Source organism: Anomalospiza imberbis, chromosome 5, assembly GCF_031753505.1.
Source record: "Anomalospiza imberbis isolate Cuckoo-Finch-1a 21T00152 chromosome 5, ASM3175350v1, whole genome shotgun sequence".
NCBI classification, from domain to species: domain Eukaryota; kingdom Metazoa; phylum Chordata; class Aves; order Passeriformes; family Viduidae; genus Anomalospiza; species Anomalospiza imberbis.
The window spans coordinates 28,607,662-28,633,107 of record NC_089685.1 but is presented as its reverse complement, the minus strand read 5'-3'; the positions used below and the strand labels follow the sequence as shown (position 1 = coordinate 28,633,107).

At 39.3% G+C, this 25,446-nt stretch overlaps 2 protein-coding genes across 4 annotated transcripts in view; one reads left to right on the top strand and one right to left on the bottom strand.

Moving 5' to 3' along the window:
* The window catches only part of PRICKLE1 (prickle planar cell polarity protein 1), a 65,314-nt gene extending 52,185 nt beyond the window's left edge, over positions 1-13,129 (top strand). For all 3 annotated transcript variants that reach the window (XM_068190029.1, XM_068190030.1, XM_068190031.1), the window contains exons 2-8: positions 3,719-3,897; positions 6,139-6,252; positions 7,098-7,235; positions 7,725-7,928; positions 8,417-8,603; positions 8,743-9,606; positions 10,893-13,129. In XM_068190029.1, coding sequence (XP_068046130.1) covers positions 3,766-3,897; positions 6,139-6,252; positions 7,098-7,235; positions 7,725-7,928; positions 8,417-8,603; positions 8,743-9,606; positions 10,893-11,749 — 2,496 coding nt within the window. In that variant the 5' untranslated portion in view covers positions 3,719-3,765 and the 3' untranslated portion in view covers positions 11,750-13,129. The remainder of the gene's footprint in view (positions 1-3,718; positions 3,898-6,138; positions 6,253-7,097; positions 7,236-7,724; positions 7,929-8,416; positions 8,604-8,742; positions 9,607-10,892) is intronic.
* Positions 13,130-16,686: 3,557 nt separating this feature from the next.
* PPHLN1 (periphilin 1) overlaps positions 16,687-25,446 on the bottom strand; it is a 58,011-nt gene continuing 49,251 nt past the window's right edge. Inside the window, exon 9 of the mRNA XM_068190022.1 lies at positions 16,687-19,369. Coding sequence (XP_068046123.1) covers positions 19,160-19,369 — 210 coding nt within the window. The 3' untranslated portion in view covers positions 16,687-19,159. The remainder of the gene's footprint in view (positions 19,370-25,446) is intronic.

The window sequence follows — 25,446 nt, the reverse complement described above, 5'->3', positions numbered from 1 at the left end:
AAAACACAGTAATTGCTTTTCTTTTCAAATCAAATTTAGCTGTGTAACTCAATTATGTTATTCATAGTTGTCAACCTGCCAGTGAAAAACCTCCTTGTAGGCTATAGAGCCTTTTTTGAGAGGCAGTATTTGAACAGAGCTGAAACCTCAAAATGTTCCATGGTCTTTAGGAAAGCAAAGCAAAACAACAAATCCTTGCTGTGTTTTGTAGGTGTCATGGCAGGAGTAGAAAGACCACCTTTCTAGTCATCCCTTGGAAAGCACTTATTTTTTCAGCTGTTGTTTATATTCATTTGAATCCTCCTTAGGATGTAGTCATTTTAAACAGATCACTTTGAAGGATGAGTGAGGCTGGGGGGCAGGGAGGAAGAACCGTGTAGTTTTAAAATGCAAACCAAATTACACTTGAACAGGAAAGGAAGAAGAACTCCTAAACAAGCAGTTGCTAAAATAGTTCTTCAGATAGCCTGCTGTTAAGATAGGCTGGATTAGAAACCTTGTTCTCAGCAACCACACAGTATTTGTGATGTGGCTCTATTTATATGTGGTTTGTTGTCAATCATTTTATAGCCAGCTTCACATTCATCCTATGGGAGCATTTTTCTTTTAAAGTGAATTATGTCCTTTGAGCTGTTCTAATCTCAGTTCGTTGAGTTTTGTGGTCCTTGCTTTGAACATTTTTAATCACCTTATCTGGGGAGGAGAACCCTGATTGTAAAGTTGCATTTTACATTTAGAGGTAAGATGTATTTTTCTTTTATTCTCTATCAGCCAAACTTTCAAACTGCCCTGTGTGACTGGAAACTGGACCTATGGGTCTGTGGATTCCTCTTGTAGGAGCTGGTGTATGTGCTTTCTGAAATGGATGTGTCAGAGGAGGCCCAGGCAGGACCAATCTCTGCAGAAAAGCAGCCTAGTCTCTCTCTTACCAGTGCCTTGTCTTCCTTAGGAATTAGGCAACACTCCTACACTTATGTACCTTTGCCGTGCTTAAGATCCTGATGTTGACCAGTGCTGCTTTGTTCATTGTGAGAGTAGTATATAGTCTTAGTGTTCAAAATACTCAGAAAAGTTAGTAAGTCATAATGCATTCAGATTTTGGGTTGTTTCCTTGTCTTTCAAGAGAAGTTAATCTTTGATCTTGTGGAGAGAGGGTTTTGAACAATCAGTATGAAGCAATTACTCAGTTATTTGGTGTGCTTGTGAGTGTTGGGTATTGTGAGAACAAGGCAGGAGTACACTCTGCTCAAGTGCCCAGACACTGCCAGAGCTGAACCTGTCTCTTTTCCTAAATTATGTTTCAAATCTGCTTCCTGTGGGATGTGGTTGAGGTCGTGCTGCCTAATGAAATATTGTCGAAGATATTTAACCTAATGATTCCTTTTATTCCTGGGATATCCGGCAGGAGTCAATTCTTGAAAAGGGACCATTTGACTAATACAAGTTCTTGCAAACCCCTAAGAATTGGAAATACCAGCTTAGGTGTCAGTGAGTGGCTCATTATTGCAAACCAGGCATCTGCCCCTTTCTAAAAGGAAATGGTAAAACAGTTCATCTGCTGTTAAGGTAATCTTGGAAGGAATTCAGCTTCTCAATGATATTCCTAGTGACTTTATATTTAAGAATTACTTGGATATAGATGATGTATGATAGAAGCTGTCAAACTGAGCATCCCTATCCATCAGCAACAGTGAACACTTGCCTTTTTTTCCTAGACTGATTTCCTAACTGCATCCTAACTACATTATTCCTCTGTCCCTCCTTCCTCACACCCCAGTTTTATGCAAGCAATAACAAAAACATACCTGATGCATGACTTTACTTCCACCAGTAAGTGGGAAGGGGAAACAGTTCTGTATTCCTTTTCTTATAATTTCTTTCTGAGAGCAACTAATTCAAGGGATACAGTATGTACCAGGTAGCCTGTCTTTCAATTTTACATATATAGGATTGAGCTTTAAGGATTGAGTTCGATCATACTTACCTTCCTTGAGTAAGACTGTAATATGGTAATGTTAAGCTCAGAAGCTGTTGTGCTAACCTTTGGTTGTTCAATTGAGTAAGATTTCAGACATGTGCCTGACAGCTCACCAGCTTTCCAGAAACAGCCTGTTCTCAGAGGGGAAGTTGGCAGGTTTGCTTGCCCCATCAAATATTAAATTAATCTTCTATTACAGTGCAGCTATGAAGTGTGTTGGCATCTTAGATGTGCACCAAAAATAGTGTGTATGTTTTTGAACCAGAAGTTTTTGAAGTAAACAACTTAATTTTTTGGAGCACTAGTCCAGTGGAAGAGTTAAGTAATCCCATCTCTTTTTATGGGCTGTGGGAATGTGTAGACATATTAAAATAGGGCTAGATAAGACTATATACTGGATATTATAATTTCTCTGAGTTTGTAGCTTTTGGATGCATATGGCCACTTTTTATGGAGCAGGTTTGGGTTATATGCTGAATTATCAGAACCTGGCACTAGGCAGTGGCTCACGCTTGAAGGAGAAACTCCTGTTGAGTAACCAGCAGAACATTTGGGTAAGCAGTCTTAAATGTTCCACCTGTGATCTAGGAGCAACTTATTTCCTCTAAAGGAGTGGTGATGAGACTGGAAATGTAATGTAGTACCCACAAGAAGTTTTTAGATTGATCTTCTCGTTAGACCCATCAGCAAGGCTTATGTCAAGGAGATTAAAATTTTCTACAGCTTGGAAGTAGCACTGACAAAATTGGATCTGTGTTTAGATAAACAGGTGAAAGAACGTCCCAAAACAGGGAAGGCACAACTCACACGTAACATGGTATTGTAAGAGTAAGCTTGTCCCTACCGCAAGTGGTCAGGATATTTGTTGTGTAAGGACAAATCCTCTGTGCTTTTGGTTAGCTGTATTTCATTGAAATGCCTCATCTGAATTTCCTAAGAACTTCTGTTAGAATTAATACAAGACATATATATTGTTAAGCTTTTTACTGCAGACTGCTATGGATCTTGGTGAGAGCCTTCTTTGCCAGTTGTGACTCAAAACAATCCCACTTATATTAAGCTTTGCAGGCTTCATGAATCAACAAAATCATCTCCCTGTAGGGTTTTAAATTGACAGAACAATCATTATGTATTTTACAGAGACTAATCTGGCATAATTTGATTTCAGAAATTTAACAGGACCAACGCCCTTCCGCTCCCATACAGCTCAACCAAAGTTCTCAGAGGAATCCAGCAGATGCTCTGTGCCTGCCTTGTGAACAACAGGATGCTACTTGCACAACCATCTTTCCCCAATAATTTCTTTAGTTTTTGACAAGTGGTTGTCATGTATTTTGATTTACTAGGTTAGTGGTTGTAATGAGTTCAGGAAGAGCTTGTGTCATTCCTGTTGTTAGTACCTGCTCATTGAGTCTTTCCTAGATTCACCTAAATGTATACATCCTGTGATATGAAACAAGCAGAACTGTAAAAGGTGACAAGTGTTAATACTGAAATACATTGTGGTTGCCAAAAGTGGTAATCTGTGCCTAGGTTTCTGGAATTTCTTTTTCTTCAATAGTTTTATTTTTATAACTTTTTTGAGCACTTTTGAATTGCTTGTAGCAAGTTGTAATGAAGCTTCACTAATTTGTTGTTCTGGACAACAGAAGGAATACTAAACTGTTGTAAGATCATTTACACTGATAATTAGTTGTTCATGTTCAAATCTATTAAAGCTCTATTAATCTTTTTCTCCAGATCACTGCTTGATGAGCTGCAGCTGAGATATTTAACACTGCACACTTATGCCATTGGAGATGGAGCCCAAAGCCAATAACCTCATTTTTGGGTGTCAGCGAAGCTCAACCTCTGACGATGACTCTGGCTGTGCCTTGGAGGAATATGCCTGGGTCCCCCCAGGCCTCAGACCAGAGCAGGTACCAACCATGTTTCTGCATTTTAAAAATAAGCCTCATAAGGACTATCTGAGGGAGTAATATGCTGCCTCTCTAAGTCTAATTAAATTCTTATAATGTATAAAACTTTAATACATGTAGAACTTTTCACTTCTTTTTTGTTTCCTGTCCAATGGGGCTGTGTGTAGGGAGCTTAAAGTTCTCAGCCCTGAGGTGTTTTATGTTCCAAAAAAGTTGCCAGTCAAGGTTTTTCAAAAAGTATGTGCTGCAGAGGTAGGTATTGCCGAGTAAAAACAGCATAGAAGTTTGCTTTCTTTTTGAAAGAAGTTAATTAGGTTTAATTAAAGCTCATGGCATACCTCATGACATTGTGCTCCCTGGCCAAGTATTTCACTGCACTTGTATGACTCTTTAAATAATTAGGCATTTGACATCTAGAATATGGATGGTATGACAGCACATATAAATGAAAGTGTTCAGTCACTGTGACAGGCAATAATGTATTTTACACTTGTTTAAATAGTTGTATGGCTGCCATTTGTTCATGCCAGGATTCCTCCTGCATGGTGTCTGGAGCTGACACTTGTGGCTTGGTTGGGCTGTCCTTTCCCTTCTCTTCAGTCCCCTTTTTTTGTGTAACATCACACGGCAATGGGAATATAAGTGAAAGTATGGATGACCGATACTATGGGAGACCAGAATGAACTGCTCATGGTATTCATTCATGGTATTGATGATATTGCAACTGTGCTGAAGCTGTGTACTCAGTAATATTCTGAACTCAAGACTTCAGTATTAAATGTCCAGGGTGACTTTGCAACATCTGCTAAAGGAGACAGAGCAATCCTGGCAAGCTTATACAGCCCATAGTTTAAAAAAGTGCAAAAGATGTCTCTTTTTTGCAATGCAGAGATTTTCTGAATAATGAGTAAAGTAACAAGTCAGCAGGAATTGCAAATAACAGGCTATTTTTAGGGCAACTCTTTTTATCACTTACTTAAGCATCTATAAGAATCCTGATGAATCAGACCTTAAGGCAAACAGTGAGCTAACATTCTGCCAGAACAATTAAATGCCCTAAAATATCCTCATAATCCCAGCTAGCCCAAACTCACTAAAGATGGGAGGGTTTTTTTTCCCCAAAAGGATTACTTATTTTGAGAACAGTGCAATAAACTTGAGAAAAGGGCATAAGCTATTTTTAAAGTTTCACTTCTTGCTGCATGTTATCTTTTTCTGGAGCATCCTGAAATATAGTCAGTAGCAAGTGGGCTTACAGTAGACTTCAGTTGTTTAAATTTTGGTTAAATGAAGAGCAAGCCATGTTTTGTACAATCTGTCTCTCATAATTTTGATTGCTTCCTGACTTAAGTGACTGATTAATGCCTTTTTTCATCTGTCTTGCACAGTAATAAGATGTTGACCTGATCATTATTTAAATCTGTATGGCAAGTAATATTTTTGCCAATAGTCAGCTTTTACAGCCCCAGGCCTCGTGACAAGCTGGAAACTGCATAGGAAAAACAGTAAATCTGTAGCTGTTCCACAAAAATATTTTTTGCCATTGGGCTTTGTCATAGTGTTCATTACAGCTTTCCTGTCATAATATTCTTCTGAAAAAAAAAAAGACTGAAGACTAATACAAAAACATTAATCCCGTGAAAATCTCCTGGTTAATTTGCATCTGATTGAAATGTGGCTGGATCCAGCCTTCTCCCAAGGGAAGGATGTTTCCACCTTCTTACCAAAGCCCACATGGAAGCAATGAAAGCTGATGCTTTGGGTGAACCTGATCAGCAGGAGACTACAGAACAGCTTTTGTCTCAACAATGTGTAAAATACAGAGAGCAAATTAAATTTGTTTATATAGTGGCTGTTTTCTGGAAAGCTTCGTGCCTTGTGTGGTAAATTGCAGAGGGAAACTTAGAATTTCCATGGAGTTGTTGACCAGCCCTGAAGGGGGTGGGAATAATGAGAACACTAAATGTGCATAATTTATGATACCCCCCTAATTGTCACTGCAAATTGCATTCCAGAAAAGCAATTCAGCAGCTGGGTGCTAGTTTTATCAGAGAATTCAGGTTTGCTGAGCTGGTTCATCTGGGTCTTGTATTTTCAGCACAAACTCTGTCACAGTCTAATGTAGCGTGACCTCTTCTTCCTTAGTAAATGAGACCTGAGATAAAACAGTAGCCAAAGGACACTGGCAGTGCTTGGGGCCTGCGTGTCCCTGTGTCTGAACTCTGCCTTTCTCCTGGTCAGGTCCAGCTGTATTTTGCCTGCTTGCCAGAGGAGAAGGTCCCTTACGTTAACAGCCCCGGAGAGAAACACCGGATTAAACAACTTCTCTATCAGCTGCCACCCCACGATAACGAGGTAAATACAGGATTTAGGATGAACTGTCAGGGCTTGGGTCTCCCTGGCAGCTTTTCCGTGGAGAATTACCTGCCTGTGTATTTATTACAAGCCTAAACCATGGCCCGCAGTGGCATCTGAGCTATAAAGCAGCATGGTGTGTACACTGAGTCCATTGTTCAGCTGTCCACTTGGCTTGTGTGCAGATAAGAGCTGTCTGGAAGGACACTGCCTTTGCTTGTTAGGGAGGCTGGTGTCACTGCAATAAACTTAACACAAGTTGGTTTTATAGTGTTTGCAGCCACCCACCAATTACCAGGAACCTACAAATTCCTGGAATTGCATTGTGGCAGCACAAAAAGAATGCTTTGTGATAGTAAAAGGTTTGCATCTCAGTTATGCAGTGTAATTTGGAGTAGAAGTGGAAATAACAAACAAGCTCTTTGTAAGGAAAGGGGTGGGGGTGTCAGTACTTAAGGTCTTATGTATACTGCAACACTTAGTCGTGGGCACTTAACCATAAATCTAAAGGACAATGTTATGGCTGATTTTGGGTTCATTCCGTTATTTTAGGTTAGCAGCAGCCTTTGGGCTAGCTTCTAAAAATCTTTTTCTTGCCTAAACAACTCCTCAGTTTAGCATGGTGAGTTTTTTCCTGTAATGAAAAAAAAAAATCTCTCTCCATACTATTTTTGTGTTAGGCCGTATTACCTAAATATTAAGATGGTAGAGAAGGCAAGCAGGTAAATTTTAATGATGATTGGCAGCATGCCTGATGAATTCCTTGCATATATGCACTTACTTACTCATCTGTTACATTAGAAGCTCAGTCTCTAATATAAGTTCTCCTGTGTTTTCACTGGAAGGTGAGATACTGCCAGTCGTTAAGTGAAGAGGAAAAGAAGGAGCTGCAGATGTTCAGTTCTCAGCGCAAAAAGGAGGCACTGGGGCGAGGCACTATTAAACTACTCTCCAGAGCAGTGATGCACGCAGTTTGTGAGCAGGTAACACACTGGTGCCATAAGCTAGCTACAGGGCTGAATAATGTAAAACTACAGTATCTCAGTATTAAAATTTAAACTTACCTTTGTCTATGTCTGAAAACAACAACAACAAAAGATTATTTTTGAAACTGCATGGAAGAAGAAAGAAGGTAGTGCTTGCTTAAGCAAAATGTAACCTTTGATACTATCGGGAATGAACTGAGTCTTTGATATATTTCCTACTCAAAAAAAACCCCTAATGCTGACTAAAGTAATGACAAATAAAAAGCAGACATATGCTTTAAAATGTTATTTTGTATAAAATAAACTTATATTCACAGAAGGTTCATTGAGATGCAGTTCATCTAGACCAAAACATAATATTGTTTTCCTCTTGTCAGAATTTTGGAATAAAATCTCATATTGGGTTTGGTGTTATAACTCAGTTTAAATGCAAGAAGCTAGTAGTTTTGAATGGGAAGTGTGTTCACTTTCTGGGTTTGTTCCTAGTGTGGTACAAAAGTAAACGGTGGAGAAGTTGCAGTTTTTGCCTCAAGAGCTGGGCCTGGTGTGTGCTGGCACCCGTCCTGTTTTGTGTGCTTCACATGCAACGAGCTTCTTGTTGACCTTATCTACTTCTACCAAGATGGAAAAATTCACTGTGGCAGACACCATGCTGAACTTCTCAAACCTCGATGTTCAGCCTGCGATGAGGTAAATAATTCACAGCCAAGTAAACACTCCTGTTTTTCAGATGACAAACTGCATCATGTCAGAAATTCCTAACTCCAGGTGCTTAAGAAGTCAGGACTCTGCTGCATAGATGTGTTTGAAAGCTGAGAGATATTTAATTTCTTGTCAAACTGGAAATATTACAAGCAATAAGATGGTATTTCGATAGCAAACACCTGTTTATGTTTAGAATTGAACATTCTCAAATTTTCCAAAATATTATCCTTATAGAAGCTTCTTTAATGGTTGAGTTCCGAGGTTCTTTTTTTTTTTTTTGATTTAGAATGTACTGTTTTTCTTTCTTTTTATTTCTGTTGTGGGAGATTGTTGTTTCTATCTTTGTATTCGAAAGGGAGCAAAATAAAAATAAATTTTGTGTACGAACTGCAGAGTTAGGATATTTTATATGCTCTAATTCCCAAGGTGAGGTTTAGGCTACTTAACTAAAGTATTCTTTTATCTCTGAAAAGATAATTTTTGCTGATGAGTGTACAGAAGCTGAAGGTCGCCACTGGCACATGAAACACTTCTGTTGCCTCGAGTGTGAAACAATCCTGGGCGGACAGAGGTACATCATGAAGGATGGGCGGCCGTTCTGCTGTAACTGTTTTGAATCTCTCTATGCAGAATACTGTGAGACCTGTGGGGAACACATTGGTAAGTGTGTCCTTTATAAGTGTTAAACTTACAAATTAAGGGAAAGCCAGTTTATGAAATGATTTCACATTCCAGAAGTATAAATTCTGCAAGTAATTTTTTTGAGAGACCCACAGCATTGCATTTTCTCTCTTTCCAGGTGTTGACCATGCTCAGATGACCTATGATGGACAGCACTGGCATGCCACAGAAACTTGCTTTTCTTGTGCTCAGTGCAAGACCTCTTTGCTTGGCTGCCCTTTCCTTCCAAAGCAAGGGCAGATTTACTGTTCAAAAACCTGCAGCCTGGGAGAGGATGTTCATGCCTCTGACTCTTCTGATTCTGCGTTTCAGTCTGCTCGATCCAGAGATTCCAGGAGGAGTGTCCGCATGGGAAAAAGCAGCCGGTCAGCCGACCAGTGCCGCCAGTCTCTCCTCCTATCGCCGGCCCTCAATTACAAATTTCCTGGCCTTTCAGACAATGCTGATGATACTCTTTCTCGAAAGCTGGATGATTTAAGCCTTTCAAGGGAAGAGGCAGGCTTTGTTAATGAAGACTTCTGGAAAGGAAGGGTAGAGCAAGAAATGCCTGAAGACCCTGAAGAGTGGGCTGAACATGAAGACTACATGACCCAACTTCTTCTGAAGTTTGGCGATAAAAGCCTCTTCCAGCAACCCACTGAAATAGACATTAGATCAAGTGAACACTGGATTTCTGATAGCATGGTCAAGAGCAAGCTGGACTTGAAAAAAAGTAATCCAAGCCTAGCAAGTAAGAAGTATCAATCAGACATGTACTGGGCCCAGTCACAAGATGGTTTGGGAGACTCTGCATATGGCAGCCACCCAGGCCCTGCCAGCAGCAGGAAAATCCAGGAGCTAGACATGGAGCACGGGGCCTCAGGATACAAACACAACCAAGCGCCATGGTATGGAGGTTCACTCGAATGTTTGTCTGACCTGAAACAGCAAGAACAAAGTGTTCGAGACTCAATGGATTCCTTGGCTTTGTCTAACATAACAGGTAATGGGGAAATCAGTTAATGGTTTTGATAGAGAGGTCAACAAAAGCATGTGTGTTGGAGTATTTTGAAGGAAAATTTTTCATTTTAGTGTTTTCTAAAAAGATTTAGTATCGAGAGATGCATGTAAGGTAGGGAGCAGCTTTTATCAAGCCCATAATCTTTTGCAGGATATGCTTCTGCTACTTAAATCCTATTAGATTCTTCTCCTTTCCTTTTGAATTCTCTTTCTTTTGCTTTAAGCAATTATGTTAAACAGAATAAGAACAGTTTTCAACTACACATTTATTACATACAAACCACTACTTTAAGCAAATTACTATTTTTCCATGCCTTATGTATAAGAAGTTGCATTATATATTAGGATGATATTAAAGATAATCTACAAAATATTTTAGATAACTTCCTGATTTGCTTGTAAAAGTATGTAGAAAATCTGAAAGGATGGTAAACTTCTTAGCCTTAGGCAATTTGGTTTGTGAGATTTATTTTTCCCCACTGACTTAAAGGGAAACTGATAATGCACTTTTGTGAACCTTCTTGTCAAACATGATTGAAGTTACCCAAAGGGATGAAGTGTGCACTAACCTTCCTTTCCTATTTCTGTACAAAAAGCCCAAACCTGGCAGTTAAGACCCATCTGAAAAGCTGTCTGATCATTGTCTCCTTTCCTTTCCTCCTGTAACCCAAATTATGGCAGCTACTTGCCTAGCTGAGGCCCAGCCACAGGCTAGCTACATTTGCCAAGCAGCAATGAAGGAACTGAGGAGGGGAGGTTGGTTCAGGGGGCATGGGAGGAGGAGGCACTGGTGGTATTGCACCTAGGACCATCACAGGCAGGTGACACTTTTGATGATTTTTTGAGAATAAGGATCCTTCTTTGCAAGGCAGTAAGCTTGGCTTCCCTGTTGCGACACCTGGAACATGAATTTGGCAACACTAGAATTGTGAAATATTTTAGCCTTAAGAATGGCAAGCATAGACTGCAGAATAATTTTAAGTAATCCTTTTTTCTTAAAAGGCATACCTGTGTGTATGTTTCAAGATTTTCGATCCACTGAACTTCTGCTCTTGATGTCCTCATGACAACTAATTCTTTGGTCATCAGAGTTAATACTTAAATGTTTTAAGTCAAAACAAAGCTTATTCTACTATGAAGGGAGTATTTTTTGGTAATAGTTCAAAAAAACACTTGGTGACAAGAAATGTTTCATATTTTGTTATAATACTTGTCTCTTTGGTACTCCCTCTCATTTTCTTTTTCCTCCTTTCTCCATTCCCACCACAGGGGCTTCAATGGATGGAGAAGGCAAGCCACGGCCATCTCTCTACTCTTTGCAAACTTTCCAAGAACTGGAGGTGGAGGACTGTGAGAAGATGAGCAACATGGGAACTCTGAATTCTTCAATGCTCCATCGGAGCACTGAGTCTTTGAAGAGTCTGAGCTCAGAGTTGTGTCAGGAAAAAGTGTTGGCAGAGGAAAAGCCAGTGCATGTGCCTGTACTGAGACGATCTAAATCCCAGTCTAGACCACAACAAGTGAAGTTCTCAGACGATGTTATTGATAATGGAAGTTATGAGAATCTTGAAATACGTCAGCCTCCCATGAGTGAAAGGACTCGTAGGCGGGTTTACCATTTTGAAGAGCGTGGAAGTCGGCCTTCTCACCATCGCAGAAGAAGTAGGAAGTCTCGTTCAGATAATGCACTTAATTTGGCCACAGAAAGAAGATGCTCTCCAAGAGAGAGATTTCGTTACTACTCCCCTCAGGATCATGAAAAATTTATTCAGAATAGAAGCTCACGTGAGCTTCGGGCCTATATTCAAAATGCAGAGCTGTATGGACAATATGCCCATACCAGGTCTGACTATGCACTGCGGAATCAGGTGGTTGATAAGTTCTTTGGATTGTATGGTGAGGAAGATGACTCCTGGTGTTCAACTTCATCCTCATCATCTGATTCTGAAGAGGAAGGATATTTTCTAGGACAGCCAATTCCACAGCCACGGTCACTGAGATATCCATACTATACAGATGATCTTTCTGGTCCAACTACTGCATTATCCAGTTCTCAGTTTGGACAAAGGACAACCAAATCAAAGAAGAAGAGGGGACACAAAGGAAAAAATTGTATTATATCTTAATTAATTACTAGTATTTCTTAATTGGGAGGACCAGTCAATTCTGTAGCTACAGTTTGAACCACATCTTTTTTATATTAATAATTGTACTTAGGCAAGTTGCTGAAGTTCATAATGCTTTGCCACTGTAAATGATAACCCTGCCAGAGTTTAAATTGTAAAAGTAACATCCAGAAATGTCACCACCCCAAATGATCTGCTTAGATACTGCGAGGTTTACATACTGTGTTTCAGCTGTCAAAATACTGTTACTGCAGTTCTTAATACAGAGGTTTTGTAGACATTTTATTTTATGCTTACTATTCACCTACATTGAATTATCTGAGAGAGAGGATTCAACAAAGATGAATAAATAAAAATACCAGTCCTGTGCTGTAGCTATAGACACACAGGGTGATCTTTGACTTCTTCCTCTTGCTGCCAAGAAAAAGAAGGCTCTATACTGTGCCCTTTCTTCATTGATAACGCTCACTCTTCCTTATTCAAGTTTCCATACAAAAACTGGATTCATTTGGGAAAATGCTCCTTAAGAAAGCAGAAATCATAATGTGGGAGCTGAAATGCTTGAAGCCTTGATGTATCCTAAAGCAGCAGTGAATGTTTTGTACATTTAACTTTCATAGCTTTTCCTCTACAATTTTTTGAGAAAGTGTAAGCTGGTTGGCTTTGGTTTGGGGTTTTTTCCATGCCTGTTTAAAGGAAGATATTAATTCAGCTTCTGGAATCGGACTTAGCTGCCAATGAGTGGTGACGTTTTTTCTGCCATGGCTTCTACCCCTCAGAAGTGAGAGAGGTACCACTGCTGGAGTCCTTTGCTCAGGCATGTAACCCCATTTAAGTCAATGGATCTACTTATGTAACAAATATTTTCATACGGGCTTAAAGGATTAGGCTCCAGGATTGTGTCTTTTCACATGCATTATCCAGGTTTTAAAATGTATTAGCTGCAATTCTAAGTCAAAAAAAGTTGATATTTATAATGTAGTATTTCATAGGCTTAAATGTATTCATAATTTAACAGTGCAAATACTAATGTACATATTGTACAGTTAAAATTTTAAAATCTGAATATTTTTATATCCCTGAATTTGAAGAAGTTTGTTACAATATCAAACTAGATTTGTTAGGGGTTTAACAGCAGTGTTATGGATGAAATATTGCTTGTATTTTAGTCAGGGGGTTTAAGTTGAAAAATGTTCAGTGCAAAACAGCTTAATTTTGTCTACTAGGTATTAAAAGCTCTGTATGCATGGTGGGGCTATGTAAATACTCTCTAAGGCCCTCTTAATCTTGCAAGTATTATTTATGGGTCAAGCAAAATGTAAACTATATAAATGTAAAAACCACACAAGCTTGGAATATATCATTACAACCAGTATGGAACTCCTGTGGACGTGGATTTTTTTATTGTTGTTCCCCCTCCTTCCCCAAAAATTACTTCTGAACTTTGCAGACCTAAAGGAAGAGAGATGCTGAGTGGTTCTAGAAGGCAAGCTGGCAAAAACTATAAAGTAGGAGGTAATCCCTGTAGTTGCCTTGAACTCTAGATTGGAGCAGGAAGCTATTGAAAGTTATAATAAACTTCTTCCACTGTTTTAAATAAAGGGCAGGAATTTCTTAACAGTGATATCCACTAATGAAGGTAGTTCCATTTCACAGGCTTTTTTGGTAAGAAGCATCTATTATTGCATTAGTTTCCTTTCTTCAGGTGGTCAGAAAGCCAATGGCTTTAGCATTTACTAAGCTTGCCCTTCTTGAGGATAGAGAAGTACGGAAACAAAAGCAGCTAGAAGCAAGTGGGGGAATGAACATGAGCACTGGTTTGCACCAAAGAAAATTAGGCTATTGTTAAGGGTAATCAGACTAGCAGTTACTTGCTTGTTGTATTTTTCAGGGTAAAATGAGCAGCAGATCCTTTCCTCCCAGAGGTGGTACTCACCACATAAGTCACTTTCCTAGTACAGGTCTTGTGGGGGTGAAAGCTGATCAAAGCCATGCCTGGGTGCCTTGTGGGGTGCTTCCATCTGGCTGCTGTGGGCTCAGGCAGCTTTCCTAGCAGCCATATGCCCACTGGGCTCAATATGCTACAGCCACCACACTGGTGGGGCTTATGGGGCTGGAGATGCTGACTTGTTCATAACCTCCCTCAGGATGCTCCAAGAATGATTAGGACCTTCCACTCTCACCTGCATTTCCAAAAATGGGAAACCAGGGTCCTCAGAAACAAAATGCTGTGCCACTACCGCTGTGTTGCATGTTGGACCAAGTAACTGTCTCATGGAGGAATGTCTCCACAGGTAGTTCTTCTGATTCCACACCATCTCCTGAGATGCAGCAGATGTACTCTCCCAAAGTGCAGTACCTTATGGAATATTATAGTTCTCCTAGATTGTTAACTGCTTCTTAATACTTTCTTTTTTAAAAAAAGTTTAAAGATGACTATATGACTTTATTTTTTTCAGCTTGACATAAACAATATCTTACTATTTTTGACAACTTCTTATGAGAAATATTTCTAATTGATTCCTCCACCTTGAAGAGAATGATATGGGATATAGTGTCTGTGACCACCACAAGACTCAGATACAGTCACAAAAGCTCTAAAGTGTGGTTAGTGTTAGTTGAAGTAGTACCCGTATTCCCAGTTGAGCACATACCCTGGTAGGCAGCTAAGCATGACACAGCTCACTATCCCCCAGTGGGACGGGGGAGAGAAAAATAAGAAAACTCATGGGCTGAGCTAAAGACCATTTAATAGATAAAAACAAACAAACAAGCAAAAAACCCCAAACAGAAAACCCTGAAGTGATAGCAAAAAACCCATGAGCTCAGCAATAGCTAAGTAGTACCCAGCCTGTCCTTGAACAGCAGCAGCCCTGGCAAACTCCTCACCCCCATCCCTGGTTTTATATGCCAAGCATGATGCCCTGTCACCTGTGGTCAGTTGGGGTCAGCTGTCCTGGCTGTGTTCCCTCCCAACATCTTGTGCACTCCCACCCTCCTCATTGATGGGGTGGGCTGAGAGGCAGAAAAGACCTTGACTCTGGGTAAGCTCTGCTCAGCAACAACTGAAACATCCTAGTGTTATCACCATGTTTCCAGGAAGAATCTGAAGCACAGGTTCTGCATCAGCCACTATGAGGAACATTTAACTCCATCCCAGCCACACCCACTACAATCTTCACGACAGTGAAAAATACTAAGGCAAAACTTTATCCTCATCAAAATTAAAAATCTTGCAGACAAGAGGGTGACAAGAATTTGGTCCTTCTCTGATACCTGGCATTACCTCCTTTTGTATCAATAATGGTTTTATTGCTGATTTTCACCTTTACTGCTCACATTGTCACTCAAAGCTGTCAACTCACACAAGTCAGGTTACAGAGGTAACCACTTCAGTCTCGGCAGACAGCACTGAATTTCCATACTCCTTCAATTTCCACCTTCTTTTTAATTTTTAAAGGGTATCTGCAATATTAAGAAGTGCTAGGAGTAATTTCTGTTTTCAGGAGCTCTGAAGGTGACATATTAAATTCCTCCATCACAGCATGTTTCCTTTCTCCAGCGTTCTTACAGCTTTCCAGAGCCCCGTTGAGGCTGACCACTTGACCGGGGACAATTTTTTTTACATGACATGAAACTAATCCAAAATACTTACTTGTAAAGCAAGCAAGACTAAAAGCCATGTTTCTTCCTTAAGTTAAGGGACTGCGATGGTATATTTTACCTATATCAACTGAAAGCATACATCACAAAAGGTTAAATGCAAACATTCAACACAATCCCAAGTATTAGATGGAAAATCAGTTACTTATCACTTAGAAATGTGAATTAAATCTTTCACAGAAATAGCACTTATAAAAAAACTCAAAAGACTCCCTAGTTCACAAGAAAAGTTTAATCAATTAAAAAAAAGTCAGATTAAGCAAATGATTAGGCATAGTGAATGGGGTTACCTCAGGCTGGCAGGTGGTCACCAGTGGTACTCCACAGGGCTTAATTTTAGGGCCAGTGCTCTTTAATGGAGATAGACAAGTCAAATGTCCATTGAGTGAGTTTGCTGATGATACTAAATTCAGAGGAGCTGTGGACTCCCTCAAGAGTAGAGAAGTCTTGCAGAGAGATCTGAACAGACTAAGGAGCTGAGAGGCAATGACCAGCTGCATGAAGTTCAACAAGGGCAAGTGCCATATTTGCCACCTGGGACAGGTCAGTCCCGATTATCCTTAAAACTTGGGGAATGAGGAGTTGGATAGCAGCCCTGCAGAAAGAGATTTGGGGGTCTCAGTTGATGGCAAATTATACTCAAATCAGCAGTGCCCTGGCAGCCAGGAGGGCCAACCCTGTCCTGGGAGGCATCGGGCACAGCATCGCCAGCTGGGCAAGGGACAGGATTGCCCTGCTCTGCTCTCACCTCGAGTGCTGGGGGCTGGTTTGGGTGCCACAATATAAAGATATAAATCTATTTCTGTGCCCAGAGCAGGGTGATCAAGGTGGTGAAAGGAGGAGCCTGGATGAGACTGAGGGGTTGACCTCACTACATTCTACAGGTTCCTCAAGGTGGGCAGCAGAGTGGCAGGCAATGAATTGTCTCTGGTGCCCAGTGACAGGACTCAAGGAAATGGAATGAATCTGCATCAGGGGAAGTTAAGATTGGACATGAGAGGATGGTTAGTCACTGGAACAGGCTCCCCAGGGATGTGGTACAGCCTCAAGCCTCCCAGAGTTCAAGGAGCATCTGGACAATGCTCCTAGTGGTTCAGTGAGAAGCAGGGAGTTGAACTCAACCAACACTACAGGTCCCTTCCAACTTGAGACATTCTATGATTCTGTGAGTGTAAACTTAGACCTTACTTTACAGAAAAGCACTTGAAAACTTGGATACATTTATAATAGTAAACTTAATCAGGCTTCTTACAAAGGAAATTCCTAACAAACTGTACAGTAACAATGGAATTTTTTAATAAAAAATATATTACACACAATTTTATTATTTTTTCCATGAGCATTTCTAACCCAAAGTAGAAACTCAGATGTAACACCCTGAAGGCTCTCAGTCCTGTAGGCAAGTAGTGAAGTGCTGTAGTTTATGCTTCTGCATCACAGAAGACTTTGACTGATCTTAGTAAACCAGGTTGTTGCTAGAAGGAGTGGATCAGGTCACACTACTATGTCACAACAGCTTGCCTGTCTTCTCCTCTCTCCCTCCCCAGATTAGCATCCTGTAGGATCCATGAGCTGATTCCCACTCACTGTGCAGCCCACACAATCCCAGATGCTAACAAGGGATCTCCTTGGAGCAATGTGAACTCTTAGAAAACAAGAAAAGCCAACTGCAAAACCTCCCCTTACTGACATGAGAACTAACCAGGCATCTCAGGAATCTGATGCAATACATATTTAAAATACCATATCAAGATCTGCATGTGTAAGATGCTGTGATACATACAGTACCTTGTACATGCCAAATCATTGCTACTTTGTGCTTCTGCACACCATTCTGATGAAATCTGGAAATAGTGAGTTTGGTTATTAGTCCTTTTCCACATGTTCTAAATGCAAATGTATACAAAATAATCATGCTTATACTCACCTCTTTGTGATTATGACTCAAATTATCACATTCCTAAAATGTTCATAAAAAATCAGTACCTTAATAAATTTATTCGTCAGGATTCCACCACATCCTAAATATTTTTCACTGGGAACCTCTTGGCTTTCCTCCACCACTGTTCCCAAACTGCAAGTTGTTCTATCAGGTCAAAAGTCGTGCCAGACACTAACCAGAATCACCTAAGTTTGAAATTATAGGGAATTTGAGGACTTAGGGATAAACTTTGTGTTCCACCGAATCCAAAGCAACCTGGTGTCTTAGGTTGCAATGTAAAATGTAACCAGATGTGTTCTATTACCATGTGTTGAAACCAGGGGGAGTAGGGTTCTTTATCTCTTCCAGGACCCATCTTTTGTCCAGGGAAATATCTTCTGTTAATGGGCAATTGAGTCTCACTGGATGACTGATAAAATTACATCATCCATTGTGAGATGCTCCACCCAGGGGGAGGAGCCAAGCAATCCTACCTAGTTAAAATCTGATACTTGGAATACCAGAGGAGCCTTTTTCCACTAGATTCTCAGAGGAAGACCCGGCCCATTTACACCACCACTGGACCTGCAGAGGAAACCTACACGCTTTCTACAGGATCACTGCTTCAACAGAACCACATCTGTCACTCTAGGAGGACTGCAGCCCCCATTTAATCAGACTGCTATCAACACATTGACCAACAGGGTGTCAGGTTGTATTCTGACTCTGTCAGTGTTGTTTTGTATTAGTGCATTTTTATTTTAATTTTCTTAGTAAAGAACTGTTATTCCTATTCCCCTATCTTTGTCTGAGAGCCTTTTAATTTCAAAATTATAATAATTCAGAGGGAGGTTTACATTTTCTATTTCAAGAGAGACTCCTGCCTTCCTTAGCAGACTTTTCAAAAAAGGACCTGAGATGGTCCTGCTAACTTTCCTTATCCATCCTCCACACCCCAATTCCTGCTTCTTCTTGAAGTTGGAAATAAAGATTACATACAGTCTCCTTATTGTAAAAACTCATGGATGAAAAGGCTTGAGAAGCTGTAAGTGGGAAGAGCAACAGAGTAGGAAAAGGCAGTCAGTGGCTGCCTACAGCTACATTCTGTACAGTGTAGTTAAATCAGAGCAAACAGTAACAAAAAATGGAATCCATCCTACATAATACTGCTTACTAGTAATGAGTCATGATATAGAAAACATCAAAATTTAAAAGGCATTTGTAGAACCTGCAATTAGAACAAAAATGCAGCACTTCTTACATCAAGTAGTTAATTACTCTGGCAGTCAGAGACTAGAGATAACCCCTAGTGTAATTTTAGAGAATTAATCTTATTTTTTTAAAACTAAACCAGAATAAATAATTTAAATCATAATTGTGACCAATTCTGCAAGTTTTCCCTTCCTATAGTATGTATGATAACAAGACATATTTGTGCATAACTTGAGGAATGAGAGCAGCTTCATGTAATTTTAATTAAAAATACAACATTTCAAGTTACACTTATAAGCATCAAAACAAAAGTGTACAGACATCAGACTGATCATTTTTTCCAAGGTAACTGTGTAAAATTTCAAAAATAGTTCGTTGCTTTACAACATTTTTGAAAAGAACATCCTTTCAAAGGAATATATGTCAACAAGAACAGGTAGGATGAATACAATTGTGGAGACCACAGAGGACAAGGGAACAACCACCTGAGCTATTAGAAAGGAGCACAGGCCTTGGATTCAATCCTCAAACAATAGTTCCTCTTTCCCCGCAAAAGGCAGATTTACGTACTATGGCTGACACAATGCAGAGGATCTAAAAGCATATTTTTGTCCTTAGTACGAGCCCTCTTTGAAGGACTCTGATACATCTTGGTTGGCAGCATCGTACTGAGCAATGAAATGTTTGAGTTCTTCAATGCATCGCTCACCTATTTCATGCAAATTCTGCCTCAGGGCAAACTGAATGGACTTCTCTAATGATGGGTCTTTATCAATTAGCATCTTCACTACCATGCCAAAGGTTTCACAGTCTTGTCTGTAGACCTAGAAACAACACATTTTAGAAAATTATTAAATGCAAAACTCTTTACATTAGCACACCAACAGCCCTTACTGAGTTAGATCCAAATGTAACAAAGGATATTGGATTTAACATGAGTTTCAGCTGTAAAACTTACTGGCCATTTCCTCTCTTCTGACCTGTGCTAATAAAAATGTAACTAGCTCAGCACTATCTGGATACCAAAAATAACTTTTATAGTATGAAATACCATAATAGATAAATGAAGTTCCCCTTGCAGCAATATTTAATAAACAACAGTAATGCCAAGTATTAATGCTAAAATAGATTTTCTTTCAATTTCAATATATTTCAAATAAATTGTGAAATGTCTAACAATCTCAATCTTCACACAAAGCACCAATAATTTAGTTTGTAATCTTTCCTGATACTTTAAATATAAGTTGTGTTTAAATAATTTCACCAAATTTTGTTTGTTTGTTAGATATCTGTTTCTTATAGAAGTCTTTGACAAAGAAGACTTTAATTAGTTTGGATGTGGTGGTGATTCAATCACTAAGGATTAAAGAAGTCCTGGCAGTGGTTTACCTGAACCCATCTGACCTCCTCCCACAAAGAATGGTTGCAAGACAGTCATACACCACATTTGAGGTGAACTACCTTTTCATTATCTCTGCAACTGTTTTTCAGCAACAAACATATGTCCATGCTCTTATGCAGTTTCCAAAGCAAGCCAGTAACATTTTGACTGAAGATAAGTAAGTTTTCTATCTCCTATACATCTTTTTTTTGAGGAAAAAAAGCTAAAATGTTTATATTCTTCCAAGTGTGATTATCTTTTGGTATTGTCTGCTTGTCTTAGAACTTGTTTTTCAGAGAGATGTGCAACCCTTTCCTTTAACATCTGTATTGTGGACAGGAATGATACAACTGTATGTAAGCAATTCCCCTTTACTAGAAACAAAAGAAAAAACCAAACAAAGCACACCCATCGCTTCCCCACTGAAAACCCACCCTAAGAACCCATTCATAAGAACCAGTCTGAGGTCAGCTCAAGCATCTTCATATCAGAAAAACAGCAAAAAACCCCAAGATTCTGTACAAAACTAAACTATTCTTAGAAACACAATGATTATCATAATACCTTTAATGAAGATAATTCTTAATAGCATAGTCTATGAAAACAGTTTAGGATCAGACCCACTTTTCAAACACTGGTTGGCAAATAAAAGAGAACCTTTTGGAAGGAACTAATCTTCAGTGGAGAGTAATAAGTCAAAAAGAAGAGTGTAGCCCAAACCAAACTTGAGCCAAACATTTTTAAATGTGGACATGCACATGGCATTTTTTTTTCAGAGAGGGGTTTGTTTCCTGCTTTGTAGTTCTTTGGTAGTAAAATAACAGCACAAAAGCCAGACTCTCAGAACTCATGCTCCATAGCAAGTAAAACATGGTACTTCATAAAAACTTCAAACAGAGAAAATGTGTATTACTTTTTTCTCTCTTCCCAAAGAACAAGCTCAGAAAGAGCTGCACAGGGAGGCACCTAAGGCTGCTACTGAAGAAAATGCTCTACTTTTCATGGGTCTGCAAACTAAAGGCAAATAGTGCTACCTGCTACTTCTCCCACACACCACAAAGAACTAACCCAGATGAAATTCTCTGACTCTTAGCATATAAATACTAGCTTGATCTAAGCTAGTAGATTTTTCTACTGATTTTTCTTCCAAACTTTCATAAAAGAAGACTTGGAAGAGAATCAAGAGAGCCTTTGTCATCACTGAATCTGAATTCAGAAGTCACTTTGCTGACACAAAAATCTGGAAACTAAACACCTTCATCTAAGAGATCAATGTTTTCAATACTTTGTGACAAAAGACTTTAAAAAATAGAATTTACCTAAATTAGGGGAAGAGGGCAAAGGTGGAGCAGGAAGGCACTTTTAACAACAGAAAACAAAGGAAACAGCTCAGCTCCTCTAACAATAACTGAGCAATTTTCTCTCAACAAGCTTTCTGCCCCAGCTGCTAATTCTGATCCTCCTGGTACAATCTGCCTCCTTCACAATTGTGCTGATAAATCTATTTGTATAGCTGCAACATCCCAATTGTGCTGATAAATCTATTTGTATAGCTGCTACGTAAATTTCATCACTGAGATGCTCCCTTTTAAAATTACTTTCCCCCCCTCCATTAATGTGATTCAGTGATTCAATTCTAAAACCAGATGTATTAGCACAACTGAAAGAACTGTGAGCCATGGTCTTAAAGTGAAAACTTCACAAAATAATTTATATCTGAAGTCAAGGCACAACTACCAACTTTCAGAGATATGTTGCTATTCTTTACAGAAGGAAATGGTGATTATCAATTACAAGAATATCAATACACACTATGTTAATTAATTACAGCTTAATGGTACAATCAACTAGTTGAAAAATTTGTGAAAGCACTGAAAGCACTTGAAAGAAGGGGAATTAATATCTCTCTTTAGATAGAATAAAAGGAGGCTATTTCTGACAAATAACATTAGAATGTGATGCTTAAGGAAGAAAGAAAACTGCAGAAAAGATTCCAACCATGCCAAAAGAGCTCTCTGTGGGAGAAAAATACTGGAAGAACTCATGACCCAACAACATATGAAAATAACCCTATCTTTAAAATTCCAGCTGATATTGATTTTGAGCTCAGACCATGGAAAGCTCATCTGTAAACATCTGGAACTAAAACCTGAAAATGATTCCATGTGTGGAGAAAGAAGAAATAACATTTTTTAAATGAAAAACAAGAAAGGGAATGATACCAATGACATGATTATGCTGTCTGACATATAAATCAGCTAATCCTGAAAACATCTAGAGCCACAGGTTGATCATTTACGGTGCCCCTAGCATACATTTATTCTCTGACCTAAGCTACAGCACCAGCATAATGGAAAGAGCTTGTAAAATTTTAGTAAGCAGATGAAGAAGAAGTAGAAACATCTGTTTTACTTCCAAATATGTAAATATAATTTTATATACACACACTGTGTATCTGTATCTGTATATACAGAGATATATGCACTCTTGCTTCTCCTATGCATGGCAAGTATTTAAGCCGAATTTAAGTTCTTTGAAGTGTTTTCCAAAATCAGCACATCTGGCATCTGTGAGGTCACAGGATCACAAATATGCATACTTTTATATTATTCTCATGGAATTTTAGAATGTTACATGATAAGGGCATAGAGGCTCTGGCTGAGATCAGCCCTTTGCCATGCCATTCTCCGTGTAAGTACTTGATGCAAATATAAAATTCTGACGCACCTGCAATATGTTAGTGAACACACCTCATTTATTTGAGAAAGCTAAACCAAAATTTGCACTTAGAACTGTTGAAATATAGCTAGAAGACATTTACTTCCAGACCTAGTTAAGAGCAACGGAGATGTCAGCTGCCCAGGTTGGAGGCAATCAAGCCCTAAAACTCCCCAGGCAGAATGAAACTTTTGAGAACTCCTTCATCTACATCTATGCCAAGTTTTCACAGTGAACTTCAAAGTGCCATCAACAGTGTCTTGAATTACAATGTATGACACTGACATGGAAAAAATTATGGATACCAAACACTCTCTTCTTCCAGCTCAACTGTGGAATGTTAACCTATGAACAGGAAGAAAGAGGGGCAGAAGCAAACACATGGGGACTGCTCATGTCTTTGACTGCTATATCCCTCTTTCAATGATAATCTAAAAATGGTCTTGGCTTAAACCAAAGAATTAATTACTTTGCTGATGAGTGAAATTACACGTGGCTAGGGAATACCTTGACAACATGTCTACTACTCCCTAACAAAGTCCATATAATTTTCTGACTAGCACTTCCAGAGCCGTACATACACTTTGTGCAAAAGAGCTGTTGAACAATATAAACAGTTATGACAATGCAAATTAGAACTTAGGATGTCCTCCCCTGCAAATAACTACAGGCTGCAGAAGGATCATTAAGAGCAATCTTGATCTCAAAATCTTGCATACCTGGCCAGCTTTATTTCAACAGCAAGACCAAATAATGGTATTCAAAGAGGATGAGGACAAGCCTTATTTCAACCCATGCACCAAGTTTCCCTAGCTTAGCTCTACAGTCTGTTTTTTTAACTTCTCAAGGTGACTCAGAACAGCTAAAACCACAGTATCTATTCTAAACAGGCTTTGAGGAAAAGGTAAACAAGAGAGAAATTCTCTGATAATCGCAATGACTCTCTGAAAGACTGGTCCCACCAGGACACAAAAGTTAGCCTCTGTATTTCTCATGTCCACAGCTTGTAGAAAATAGAACTAAGTAGCAAATGGGAGATGCAAATTTCTCCTGACTCAGAAAGGACTCAAATGAATCTCCACTTCTCATTTCTGGGAGAACTGTTCTAATGGATGTGCTTTATTTTATATGCAGGTATTAGAACACTTTCCTCTCCAAATATGGTTTTGAATGAAAAACACTCTGGCACTTTTTGTGAGTGCTCTTGGCTTCATGCACACATGAAAGCCTCTTCAATAGAATTCATCCAGAGACTTGTATATACCAGGCTTGAGCAGCTATATTCAAGAGATGGTCAAACTCCAGTGCAGAAGGGGTTATTTTTGCTCACAAAGACAAGCAGGACCAGCAAACATGATAAAGACCACATCCATTAGGTGGATATGATGATTCAGCAAGTGAAATTGATGCCTATGATTTATTCTGTAACTTCCAACACCTCCTCTTTTTCCTCACAACCTTTCCTGGGGTTTTTTGAGTATTTTTAGCATTCTATACATTTCGAGATTCATCTAACACTCTCTTGCCTCCACCAGAACTCCTTCAGAGCAACACGATGCAAGTCTAGACTCTCTGAGCAGCTCTGCACCATATGTACACAGCCCACCATCAGTGCCTGTGAGTCAGTACTCATCCTCAGAGATGCCTGTTCTCAGCTCCTCATCCAAAGACCAAAGACCCCCAAGGCTCAGTTAACACAGGGGAAGGAGCTCGGGTTGTGGCTCAGAAACCACGTTAAATAGCCTGCAACCTTTAGATACTAACTCACTTTGAGAAGACCCAACATGCCCAGCAATCGCAATTTTGCATCTGTGATTCACGCAAGTACTCATTTAATATATTATCTTCCAGAAGACAGAAGCTTTTCAGTTACTAAGGGCATATTTCCCACAAGTAAGAAACAACATGCTGACTGGTAGTTGTTTGATTTCTCACTGAAAGGCAGAGCATCAACATGCAGAGCACAAGTACAGCACCAGTTTGAAAGCCATACCGGGTCCATTCCAGACACTCCAGGAGCAAACTGCCGGAAATTTCCCTCACTTCAATGAGGGCCCCAGGGTCCCCCTACACCAGACAGAGATAACAGCTTTTGTTCCCTCACCTAAACTATGATAGCTGGTTTGGTATAGCCCTCTGGTGGTACAAACCAGCTTCTTATTTCCCCTCCTCAGCAGACCTAAAATAAGTCTGACAAACCAGTCTTCTATTAACTAAGCCACGTCTATGCCAGGTTTCCCTAGCATGGGTGAGACAGACGATGAGGTATAATTTTTCTTCTACTCCTAACTAAAAACAATACTGATTTTTTTTTTTTTTTTGTAATGTAGCCCTAACTCTAAGCTGATTGAATATGCAGTCAAATTTGCATTTTAATTGTCCATGTAAGCTTAAGCAAATTGGGAAACTACTAAACATTGAATTGCCACTATCACAGCTTTTTCTTTGTCAATGGCATCTTTTAAAAGGAATTATTACCTCTCCCCAAATCTCTTCTTTTTAATTTATTTATGTGTTATCTTGGATTTTTTTCAACCATGTAAATTAGATTTCATTAACTTACCCAAAATTTACTCTTTCAAACTACAACAAGTTAATCCTCTACTAAAAGAGTACACAAAAATTTTAATCACTGCAGTGGCAATGTAATTGTACTGTTACGTTTATGAGTACAAAACATAAGTTTATAGCTCCAGTGCAAAGAATGCTCAGAACTGTCATTAAACCACTTGCAGACAATTTTCACGATCAAGACGTTTAAAACTGATTTACAACCAAGATGAACTATTTTTTATGGTTACA